Below are 11,867 nucleotides of genomic sequence, written 5' to 3'. Positions count from 1 at the left end.
TCAATGATCCCTGTCTGGCTTCCTTAATTCCTCAACTTGGCTCTTTGTGTTTGGGCAGAGTTGGGAGCCCACGTCAATAGGCAGCACATGAAGTCAAGCTGGGAGCCACACTTGTAAGATCCTTCCATCAGCTGCAGCCTCTTTGGGGAAAGAACACTGGAATCTGCTAATATGCCCAGACCCCCGTTTATGCCGATAGGCACAGACCCCATTTCATGACTGTCCAGGCTCCAGAGGTGGGGATGCCCAATATATTGTGTTTATTTTCTGCTCTCAAATATAAGCTTTAAAGGCTAAAGACCATGATATTCATCGTGCACTTGCTCATTGGATTTCAGCTCCTTCTTCTTTCCCTCCTTCCCTCCGTCCCTCCCTCCTTCTCTCCCTTCCAAGAAGTCTTCAAAAGCAAACCACAGGATAAGTGACCAAATATATTTGTTGAACTGAACTGAAATGGACCTCTGGAGTTTGGGGCCCACCACTGATCCCCACACTCAGGTCTAGAAACTTGCCAATGAGATAAGCAGAGCGGCCAAGAGACTGGGATTCGTGATTCAGGAGAGAGGAAGGGGCAGCTGATTAGGAGCTGGTGATCCGCCAGCCCAACTGCTGATCGGGAGCTCAAATCAAAACAAGAGGCTGACACGCTGGCAATGAGCAGGGACTGGGAACCCGAGTCCCGCCATCCGGCAGGTCCCAGACTTCATGGCCACCTGGTTCCCTGTGCAGGCTCCAGGCCCCTCCCAAGCCCGTCCCCACGTGGTTGGTTGTAGCCATTCTCAGAGCATCACTCCCAAGCAAAGGGGAAGGTGGAGAAATAGCAAGCAAATCAGGGAGGACTCCCTCACTGGCCAGCCCTGGGTGAGTCGCCTGCTCTGCCTGGCCTGACTTCGTGAAACAAAGATACTTTTTTTTTTTTTTTTGCTGAGAAAGATTGGCCCTGGGCTAACATCCGTGACCATCTTCCTCTACTTTATATGGGATGCCGCCACAGCATGGCTCGACAAGCAGTGCGTTGGTGCGCGCCTGGGATCCGAATTGGCGAACCCTGGGCTGCTGCAGTGGAGCGCATGCACTTAACCGCTTGTGCCACCGGGCTGGCCCCAACAAAGATACTTTTTAAGAATGGTGGAAAAATATTAGATGGAAAAAAAAATGGCTCCAGAAACCCAAGTAAAAAGGCTTGGAGTGGCTTAAGATGGTGGCTTCTGGCCCAAATTGTGCTTTCCCAGTCTTTTCTATTTCTTCTTCTCTAGCCACCAGAATAAGTATAAAAAAATACATTTGAGAAATAACACATGTAGATTCAAAGACATTGACTTTGATGGCTTGGACATGTATCAGGAATACCATCTGTGATTTTTTTTTTACCAGATAAATTGGGAGAAAAAATTAGAGAAAAGAGAAAGAAATGGCCACCAGACAGGGGAGTGGGAGAGCCGGGGTGAGGGGACTGAGTGGATAGAGGGAGACCAGCAAAGGTTGTCAAAACTCAGCCGCTTCTGAGCATCCACCTGGGCCGGCTGAGAGCAAGGGGCCGTAAACTGATCTGTCACTCCTCAAACTATAGATGGTGCCAATTGCCGAGATCCGGTGAAGGATGTGAGATTTCCCTTGAGTCCGATGCTTGGGGCTTGCTGCCCGCAGTCCTGAGCAGAGATGTGGGTCTCTGGAACTGCTAAATTCCCCCAAAGGACTGGGGACCAGAGGATCCCCCAGAATCTCCACTTCCCTTTTCTCTTCTCCCTCTCTGACTTCATTAATTCCTCTTCTCTGCCTTGGGCCCTGGCCTGCCACCCCCACCACTTTCAGGCCACTGGGACCCTGCGGGGCAAAGAGGGTGACCTGGCATGCTGGCCTCATGCTCTCCCCAGGTAGCCTGCCTTTGGGAGGAAGCCCAGGTGAGTGCAGACAGCGGTACCAATACGAACGGACGGCCCAGGCCTCTTGGACGCTGGAACCAAGGACCAAAGCCTAGACTTGGAGCACATGGACTGGTGTCCAGAGGCAAAGAGCCTCCCCCCACCCCAACAAGCAAACCCAACATCCTGTCTTGCTGCCATGTGACACTGAAGAGGGGAGTACTTATCTCTCACGAGCTCCAGGACACTTCCTGCTGTCCGCATTTTAGAGGTGCAGCCTCGGAGTACAAATGAGCCCAAAGTGCAGTGGGCAGGCTGGAGCGCGATAGGGTTTGGGCCCGATTCCAGCAGAGGGGACGTGGGTTTGGATGTTGTGGGAGAACAGGGCAGGTCTTGTGGCTTCTTCGGTCTGAGGCAGTTGGGGCCCATTTTCCGTAGGATGAAGGATCCCACGTGGGCCACTGAGCCTCAGTGGGATATGGGGTCAAAACCTCACCTAATGGTAAAACAGGACGCTGCCTTCTTTGCATTTCCACTTAAGGACCCACACAGGAGGGAGGATGCACAGTCAGGGCAGGACGCCTCCCAAAGCGCCGCCTTGTGATGGCATCTCTCTGACCTCACGTGCGGACCTGCACATCATTAGCTCTTTCACTTCACAGTTTCCCAGACACTCTGATATTTAAGTCTAATAAACTCATTACCAAACGGCATTTTCCATCCACACGCATGTGGACCCCAATCCTCATAGAACTCGAAGGAAAAATGGCAACTGATATGCATCTCTGCGTGTCGCGTGACACCACACAAGATGGGCCTTCTTGGCTTCCTCAAAGGAAAGAGCAGAGGGGACTCTCCCCCATTCCTTCCATGCCCATTTCCATGACAGAAGGCCTGGCGCTTTTAGGATTTCACTTTTCCGCGAACAGAAGGGGCAGATGCTCCCACCGCAGACTCCACGGTCTCAAGAGGCGGAAGCAGCTGCACGGCAGCAGGAGGGGACAGATCAGGGTGGCTCAGCCAGGTCACCTGCAACCGTCCTCTTCCTTATAGGTTTCTGTACCAGCCTGACCCGCCTAAGCCGGGGTCAAGAGGGGTTAGGAAGCGAGGGCCAAATGTCAAGTTCTAGCCTGTTTTGGAGGGGGAGGCGAGTACAAATGCAGGCTGGCTTTGTCTCAGCCCCAAGCTATAGGGCTTTAATAAAACCAAACTCCTAAACCAAAGCAGCCTTCTGCCACATCCCCGGAACTCCCTCCCCCCCACTTGTCCCGGGTTCTGGAATCAAGAAGCACACAACACTGCTGTGGGAAGTGCTCACATGTATTTATTTCACAAGAGGGGAGACGGGCAGGGTGGTCACCCATAAGATGCCACCAAATGGGACACTGTAAACCCCCAACCGGGCAACTACAGGGTTTGGTTCTGGGCAGGGCTTGGCTGGGGACAGCATGAGGGAGAGAGATGGGAACTGGCAGAAGGGACAGCCTTCCATCTGGGGCGCCACATGGGGCAAGGCTGAGCCACGTCCTCCTGGCCAACGACGCGTGGCCAACCCCCTAAGCTTGTCAGCATCCTTGTCCCGATCCAGGCGAGCAATGAAGCGGCAGGCCCAAGGCCACATTTCTACATCTGCTCCAGCACGCACTCAGACACACACACCCACACACACGCCACAGGGTGCCACACATGCACGCACACACATGCAGCTGCACACACCCTGCCACGCGCACACACAGGCACACATACTCATATGCATGCACGCACATCCATATATTAACTCTGATTTATAAGTGCACCCTAACCAGAGGGCAATCGAAAAAAATTATTACTCTTCAGAGAGGAATCGACTGCCTTCTCCCGTCAGCCAGCAGAGCGTGGGGTGAAATGCGACAAGCACAGAGCATCCTCAAGGGTCCTGTGCCCCTTTGCTGTGCTGGCTCCAGTCCGTAAGCTCCAGGTGGAGGCCCCTTGCTGCTCCTCCCGCGGCAGCCCCCATGAGTCAGGGCTCCCTGGTCCCTGGGCAGACAGAGCTGCACTGGCCTGTCTCTAGCCTGGGGGCCCTCACAGCTGAGGCCACCCTGAGTGCTCAGCCTATTCCTGCCTCTGGCTCCCTCCGGACACAGGCAGAAGAGCTGGTCCAGGCACAAGGGATCCTAGTGTCCCGATGACTGTGGAAGTGTCAGCTCCCTCCAGGCCATCTCAGGGAGGGTCCAGAAAAGTCCACAGCTGCAGCCCTCGAGGCCACCTGATGGAAAGGTTTGGGGGCGGTGGCCTTGGGCTGTGAACGGGCATCTGGGCAGAAGCAACCGCAGGGGAAAGTGAGTCTCAGGGCCTGGCTGTCTCCTCCGAGGAGGGGGAGATAGGATGTGGCTGAGACCCTCCCCACTTTGTTGAGGGCTGGGGTGGAATTCAGAAGCTGCTGCTGCTGCAAAAGATGAGAAAAAGAAGGGGCCCCTGCCAGTCCCAGTCCCGATAGTGGGTTCCGGGAAGATGACAAGGAGGAGATGTGGATGTTTCACTCCTTGGTACCAGGTCCACATCTGGGCTGCAGAAGACACAGCTCCTGGGTTCCAAGAGAAGGGTTGAGGGGGCTGTTCCAGGGTGCATGAGCCTCACGGCAGCTGAATGCCTGATGGGGACACAAGTCTCCATCTGAGGCCCCCATGCTGCCCTGCAGAAGCCCTGGGAGGCCCACCAAACACCTGCTGGCTCCTTGCTGGCTCTCTACCAGTGTGGCTGGTCCAGAGGACGGCAGACCCTGTCCCAGGGGCCAGGCTCTGGGGGCCCCAGCTCCTTCCCACTACTTGATGGAGTTCTTAATTGTCCACCTCTGTCCTGTGCAGCTGCGGAGGATGAGGTCGATGCCAGCCAGGCCCCGGTTCTCCACCTCCAGGCAGCGCCCTGTGCCTTTATTCATGATGGCTCCATTCTGGGGGGAGACAGGGGTAGAAAGGAGGAGAGAGAGAGAGACAGACAGAGAGAGTCATAGAGAGACAGCAACAGAGAGAGACAGAGACAGACAGATAAAGAGACGGAGAGAGACAGAGACAGACAGAGAGCCAGACAGAGACAGAGGGAGATACAGAGAATGAGAGAGAGAGACAGACACAGAGAGAAAGAGAGAGACAAAGAGAGACAGCGAGAAAGAGAGAGAGAGAGAGAGAGAGGTTTAATCACCGCAGTGCCTGGCACATGGCCTCTCATGGGGAACAATCCCACCAGAGTTCTTTGCACAGGGGGAGGATCATCGAGGCCTCTTCTGGAAACCCTAAAGTCAGAAAATAAGTCAGCTTCCCCAAGTTTGACTGGCTGCACCATGTGACGAGCTCTGGGGATGGCATCTGGACGCGGGATTTCCTGTGATATTCAAGGTCTGACTTTCCCAATCCTACTTACTGTAGGTACTTAGCAGATTTCAGGAAAATCACCCCCCATACCCGCCTCTGGAGATCTATCAGAGCCCCACCCAGACTAGCACCGCTGCAGGGGTCAGGAAGGCTCTCACACAGAAATTCCCCCACCATTCCCCTGAGTGTGTCCTGGGTCCACGCGCCTGGTCCAGGGCTGGGAGACCTCTGGTGGCACTTTGCTGGGTCCCCTTGGGGAAGCCAGAGTCCCTGTGGCTGCAGCACCCTCACCTGCGGTGGGGCAGCGGCCCTGTGCACGGAGCGCTCACCTGGATGAAGTTCCAGCGCTTGTACAGGCTGCTCTTGACCTTGTCGCAGTCGAGGAGCTGGGGCAGCCGACTCTTGGAGTTGTCCACCAGGCAGCGGGTGTCAGGGAGGAGCGTGGTGGTCCCCAGGGCTCCCAGGTGCAGGAAGCCTTCCTTGGTGTAGCGGGCGAGCTGGGGAGAGAGCAGGGCGGCGGGGGAGCGGGAGTGGGAGGTATGGGTGGGACCACCAGGGGAAACACGGCTCAGGTCTGCAGGTGTCACCCCCACCTCCGTCATTGCTGCAGGGCCGTCACACACTCCCACGCAGCCAACACACAGGCGAGCCCTGCCCAGCAAGCTCTCCAGCTTGATAAGCCTAGACATAGATTCCCCAGGGTCACTCTCTGATTTTTATCTAAGCATGTCCTCTGTTAATGTTGCAGGATTCTAGCCTTCTGTTCAGCACATGGGGGAGCAGGAACAAGTAAAAGAGCAGGACGTCTGACTTCTAAACCTTGGCTCTGCTTCCGGCTGGCTGGGCCACCTTAACAAGTCGCTTAACCTCTCTGAATCTCCATTTCCTCCTCATTTGTAAACTGGGATTAATTAAATCTACTCAGCTGCAAAGGGCCCAAAGAGGCAGTGCACTGAAGAAGAAACAGACATTTTAATAAACATTCAACCTCATAGGTATTAAAATAAATAAGAAACTAAAACAACGAGATACCATATTAAAAAAAGACATTATTTGCATTTTGGGCCGGAGGGAGAGTAAATTATTACAACCCTTTAAAAAGGGGATTTCAAAATATATACTTTGTCCTTTGAAAATGATCCTCTCCTTGGACTCAGTAAATCCACTTTAGAAATCTATCCCAAGGAAATAATCAGAACTGTGAACAAAAGTTTATATATAGTTATGTATTTATTGTAACCCTATTTATGATGATGAAAAGGCAGAAACATCTTAAATGTGCAACATAATCTTGGTCCTTGCTTTCTGATCCATGTTCTGCAACAATGCTAGGAGATTGTGGTAGATTGCAAAAATGTCCATCTCCTTCACTCTTCCTTCTATACCCCCTTGGCAATAAGACTTCGCAGCAATTTCCATAGGAAGTGGTCTATTTCCCCATCCTTTGAATACTGGTTGGCCTGGTGACTTGCTTTGGCCAACAGAATGTAGTGGATGTGAGGATGTGCCTATTCCTGGACTGGACCTTGCATACTTCCACCCTCTCGGAACCCTGCTGCCACCATGGCAGTAAGCCCAGGCAGGCCTGCTGGAGGGTGAGAGACGTGTGGCCCAACCAATAGCCAGTCAACCACCAGACAAGTGGATGAGACCATCCTAGAGCAGGCAGACCTAGGCCAACCTGCTAGCTGACAGGAGATGCATGAATGAATCCAGCCAAAATCAGCTGGGCCTGGTCCAGATCATAGAACCATCCAGCTGACCTGTAGACTTGTGAGCAATCATGAAAGCATATTATTTTATGCCACTAAGCTTTGGGGTAGTCGTTATGCAGCAATAACTAACTAATACAGAGATGGCATTGCCTGCCAAGCCTTCACTACAGGGCCCAGACTAGTTTAGCGGCCTTCCCTCTCCTGCCTGCCCATGTTGTTCAAAACCTTGTATTACAACTTTTGAACAAATGCATTCCCCTGGTCTTTCACATTCCTTTAGGGGCAGGGATGGTATCTAATTCATTTCATTCCTTGCTAGGAGAAAAATCACAGACCAACTGCTCAAAACACGTTTGTGGATGAGTACATGATAAATGTGGTGAACGTCATCATTTAAAAAATGCAGCCACATCTATTCATTTAAACTCTGCAAACATGTTTTGAAGAGTCCTCTGTGTGCCCTGCCTGGGGACAGGCTTCTGGGAATAAAAGGATGGGACTGTGTCCTCACTGAGATGATTCCAGTGCAGGCTGGAATGCAAGAGGCGAGCACAATCATCATGTCTGTTCTCACAATCCTCTGAGGTGACTGGGGCAGGAGTGATGATCATTAATGTACAGCTGGTGCCTAATAAATTAAAAAATAATATTACCAGCTGGCATGTATTGAAGGCATACTCCACATCATTTCTAAGTGTTGTAGAGAATAAGTAATGTAATTTTCACAACAACCCTGTGAGATAGATGCTATTACTCTCCCCATTTTAAAGATGAGGAAACCGAGATGAAGACATCTGGTCACCTGGCTGGGTCCTGGCCTTTATCCTTGGGTCCCCAGAGTCCTGATGGTTGGCGGCCCTGGCCCAGCAGCTGAGCAGCCCTGGGGCTTCCTCCCAGATTATCCTGGGCTCTTCTCAAGAGCCTGGGCATTTCTGGCCAGGAATGGAGCAAGAAGGGAGCTCTGCTAAGTGACACAAGTGTCCCTTCTCTGGGGGATAAGAGTCTCTGCAGGGGCTCTCATCTCCTGGTGAAGGCTATTCAGAAACCCTCTGCTCTGATCCCAAAAGGACAGCCCACCTGGTCCCCTCTGGAACAAGTGACAGGGAATTTATTAAGTGCCCTTGAGAGAGATGCGGTTAACATGTGCTTTAAACCCAAATTAGTTCCAAATCAGAGTAATTGTTAGAGGCAAAATGGTAGGACAATCAGAAGTCTTCCCCTACCCCTCTCTAAACAATGTCTCTCTGAATATATTTGAATTCACCAAATGCAAAGTGATGAATGACAGCAAGCTGCCTTTATGTTCAGGGAAAAGATATACACAGCTGCTTAGTGAAATTATGAATCAATCTATTATCCAGCAGGCAAATGAGCAGCGCTAAGAACATTAATTAACTGAGCATATCTGTGACCCAGATGTTTAAAGAGCGAAGCTAAACGCCACTGGGAATCAGAGGCTCTCCTTTCTGAGGTCTGTTAGGGCATGAAAACAATGAGAGCCAGGCTGCTAGGACCTGTAAAGGCCACATGCCAGCCCCAAGCCATGCAAGTATCCAGGCCGGCAGGGCAGGTGAGGAGGGCCTTGCAGGATTTCCATTCTGGGGGAAGGTCGCTTCCAATACCACAAATACGAGGCCACGTGCATAGGCTCTGCTGGCCTGACCAAGGGGCCAGGGTCAGGGTAGAGCACTGTGGTCTGAAAAGATAATGGTGCTGAAGTCAGGCCAACAGACTTCATACCTGCTTCTACCCCACAAGGCAGGTGGGTGGTGAGCGCTGGGATGTGATGTCAACCTAATGCCCCTTTTTGCCCCATCCTTGACTTTCTTTCATGGTGCCCTTTGAGCAGGTCTGGCCCACCCCCATGCTCCCTCTTTAAGGACCTCTTCTCCTCATGTCCAATGGGCTTTCCTGCCTCCAGGCTTTGCTCTAGCTATTTCCTTGCCTGGAAATGCTATTTATTGGCCTTCCTCTAGAACTTTCTGGCTTCAAGTTTCCTAGACTTCAGTGCAATTCTCTCCATTCCACAGTGTCTTCTCTAACTCTTCCAGCCCCAGCCGTCTCTCCTCAAGTCTTTGGAGCAACACGGATCCACATGCTCTAATGTCTCCCTTCAAGGTGTGGGTGTGTCTCATCTCCTCTTATCCATCCACGTATCCATTCATGAGGTGATGGATGCTTGGGTTGTTTCCACTTTTTGGCTACTAGGAATCATGCTACTAGGAATTATGCCATGAATATTCATGTACAAGTTTTTGTGTGAACAAATGTTTTTAATTCTCTTAAGTATATATCTAGGAGTAGAATTGCTAATTGTTCGGTCATCTGGTAAGTCTAGTTAAACTTTTGGAGGGACTGTCAAACTATTTTTAAAGCAGTTGCACTATCGTACATTTCCATCTGCAATGACCCAGGGTTCTAATTTCTCCACATCCTGGCCAACTGTTATTGTCTTTTTTCTCCCCTATTCTAGCCATCCTAGTAGGTATGAAGTGGTGTCTTATCGTGGTTTTGATTTGCATTTCTCTAATAACTAATGATGTTAAACATCTTTTCATGTACTTACTGGTCATTTGTATATCTTCTTTGGAGAAATGTCTATTCAGATCTTTTGCCCATTTTTAATTTGGGTTATTTATCTTTTTATTGTTGAGTTGTAAGAGTTGTTTATATATTCTAGAGGCTAGACCTTTTTCAGATATATGGTTTGCAAATATTTTCTCCCATCTGTGGGTTGTTTTTTCACGTTCTTGACAGTGTCCTTTGAAGCACAAAAGTTTTTAATTTTGATAAAATCCAATTTATTTTTTCTTTGATTACTTGTGCTTTTGATGTCACATCTAAGAAACCATTGTCAAATCCAAAGTCATGAAGATTTATCCCTATGTTTTCTAAGAATTTTCTAATTTCAGCTCTTACATTTAGGTCTTTGATCCATTTTGAGTTAATTTTTTTATATGATGTAAATTCATTCTTTTTCAGGTGGAGATCTGGTTGTCCCAGCACCATTTGTTGAAAAGATTATTCTTTCCCTATTAAATTTTCTTGTCACTCCTGTCAAAAATCAATTGACCGTAAATGTGAGAGTTTACTTCTGAACTCGCAATGCTATTCCATTGATCTATGTCTATCCTTATGTCAGTACCACACTGTCTTGATTTTCAAAGCTTTGTACTAAGTTTTAGAATTGGAAAGTGTGAGTCTTTCAACTTTGTTCTTCTTTTTTATATTGTCCTGGGTTTTCTGGGTCCCTTGCATTTTCATATGAAGTTTAGGATCATCTTGCCCATTTCTGCCCAAAAGGCAGTTGGAATTTTGATAGGTATTGTGTGGAGTCTGTAGATCAACTTAGCGAGTACTGTCATCTTAACAATATTAAGTCTCCAATCCATGAACACAGGATCTTTTTGGTTTGAGTCTTTCATTTCTTTCAACAACGTTTTGCAGTTTTCGGTATACAAGTCTTGCACTTCTTTGGTTAAATCTATTCCAAAGTATTTTATCTTTTGTGATGCTATTGTAAATGGTATTGTTTTCTTACTTTCCTTTCTGGAAAGTTCATTGCTAGTGCAAGCAGTGTCTTTAAGACATTTCTGTGAACCATGGGCAGCCACCCTGGTACCTCATGGTCACTCAGAACTGTGGGCTCTGCCAGTCCCCTTGGTTCCTGCTTCCACAGGGCTGGGACCAAGTGCTGGTTGACCACACCCACTGCAGACCCATAATCCAACCCTGGATTGGTTGGGAGAGCCTCGTCCCAGCTCTCTCATCTTTTCATTCACCTCATGTGACTCTCTGTTAGCCAATACCCTTCCCACCCCAACCAGCATCTAGATTGTAAAAATGTCTTTCCTCCTCAATCCCTAGCGTGGGGTCCTGGGCCCTCACTACCCTCAGAGAATCTTACCTCCCACTTTGTTGAGAAGTTATCTCCCCTACCCCTCAAAACCTGTCTTCCTTCACATTTCCTCACTTCCTTCCGTCTCTGCCCCTCCTCACTCCACAGGTACCCTAAGTCATTACTTTTCCCTTCTCTTTCCTTTCTGCCATCTGATAAGCTACAAACATAACCAGATCTTTATGCCCAGAAAATCTTCTCTAGCCACAGCTCTGGTGACCTCCTAATTTTATCTTTGGAGTTTCTCTGTCATTCTTTATCGCCATGCCATTTGGCATCTACCACCACTACTGCACTGAAATTGCTCTCTTGAAAGTCAATAGGATCCACTAATTATCAACTTCAATTGTTTTTTCTTAGTCTTTATAGCGGGCACCAACTGCGGGCCAGATGCTGTGCTGGGTGCAGGTGATACAACCTCTTCTCTCTTCACCCACTCTCTTGGAGAGCTTGCCATTCTCAGGCCTTACAAAAGCATCTATACGCTAAGTTGGCTAATTGTACCACATTTCTATCTCCAAACCAAACTTTTCCCTCAATTCCAGATTTGCATATCTAACTCCCCACTTGACATACCACTTGGATGTCTAACAAGCGTTTCAAGGTTACATAACCAAAACCGAATTCCTCTTCCCCTGTGTACCCAACCCTCCCCCCAACACTCATCCAACATCTGTTCCATCTTGGTAATGACAACTCCATCCTTCCAGTTGCTTAAGCCAAACACTTTGCTTCATTCTGTACTTGCCTTTTGTCTGACCCACCATATTCAATCCATTAGCAAACTATATCCAGATTCACCTCCACTGCTGCCTCCCTGTTCTGAGCCACCAGAACAGGAGGGGCCTCCATCCAGAAGAGGGAGGTCAGAGAAGGCTTCCCAGAAGAGGGGCCATTTAAGTAAAACTCTAATGGAGTCAGTCAACCAAGCGAGTAGGAGAGGGCAGACTAGACCGGACAAAGACATGTCCAAAGGCCTGGAGACCAGAGGCAATGTGTTTTGAAGGCTCCGAGCATAGTTTACCATGATGGAATGTAATGGTTG

The 11,867-nt window shown here is 49.4% G+C and overlaps 1 protein-coding gene across 1 annotated transcript in view; it reads right to left on the bottom strand.

Moving 5' to 3' along the window:
* Nucleotides 1–3,171: 3,171 nt before the first annotated feature.
* GALNT17 (polypeptide N-acetylgalactosaminyltransferase 17) overlaps nt 3,172–11,867 on the bottom strand; it is a 437,269-nt gene continuing 428,573 nt past the window's right edge. Inside the window, exons 10-11 of the mRNA XM_058569476.1 lie at nt 5,539–5,706; nt 3,172–4,791 (exon numbers count right to left, since the gene is read on the bottom strand). Of these exons, the coding sequence (XP_058425459.1) occupies nt 4,663–4,791; nt 5,539–5,706 (297 nt within the window). The 3' untranslated portion in view covers nt 3,172–4,662. The remainder of the gene's footprint in view (nt 4,792–5,538; nt 5,707–11,867) is intronic.

Source organism: Diceros bicornis, chromosome 26, assembly GCF_020826845.1.
Source record: "Diceros bicornis minor isolate mBicDic1 chromosome 26, mDicBic1.mat.cur, whole genome shotgun sequence".
Lineage (NCBI taxonomy): Eukaryota > Metazoa > Chordata > Mammalia > Perissodactyla > Rhinocerotidae > Diceros > Diceros bicornis.
The sequence above is the reverse complement of the archived record's forward strand: the minus strand, read 5'-3'. Positions and strand labels throughout refer to the sequence as shown.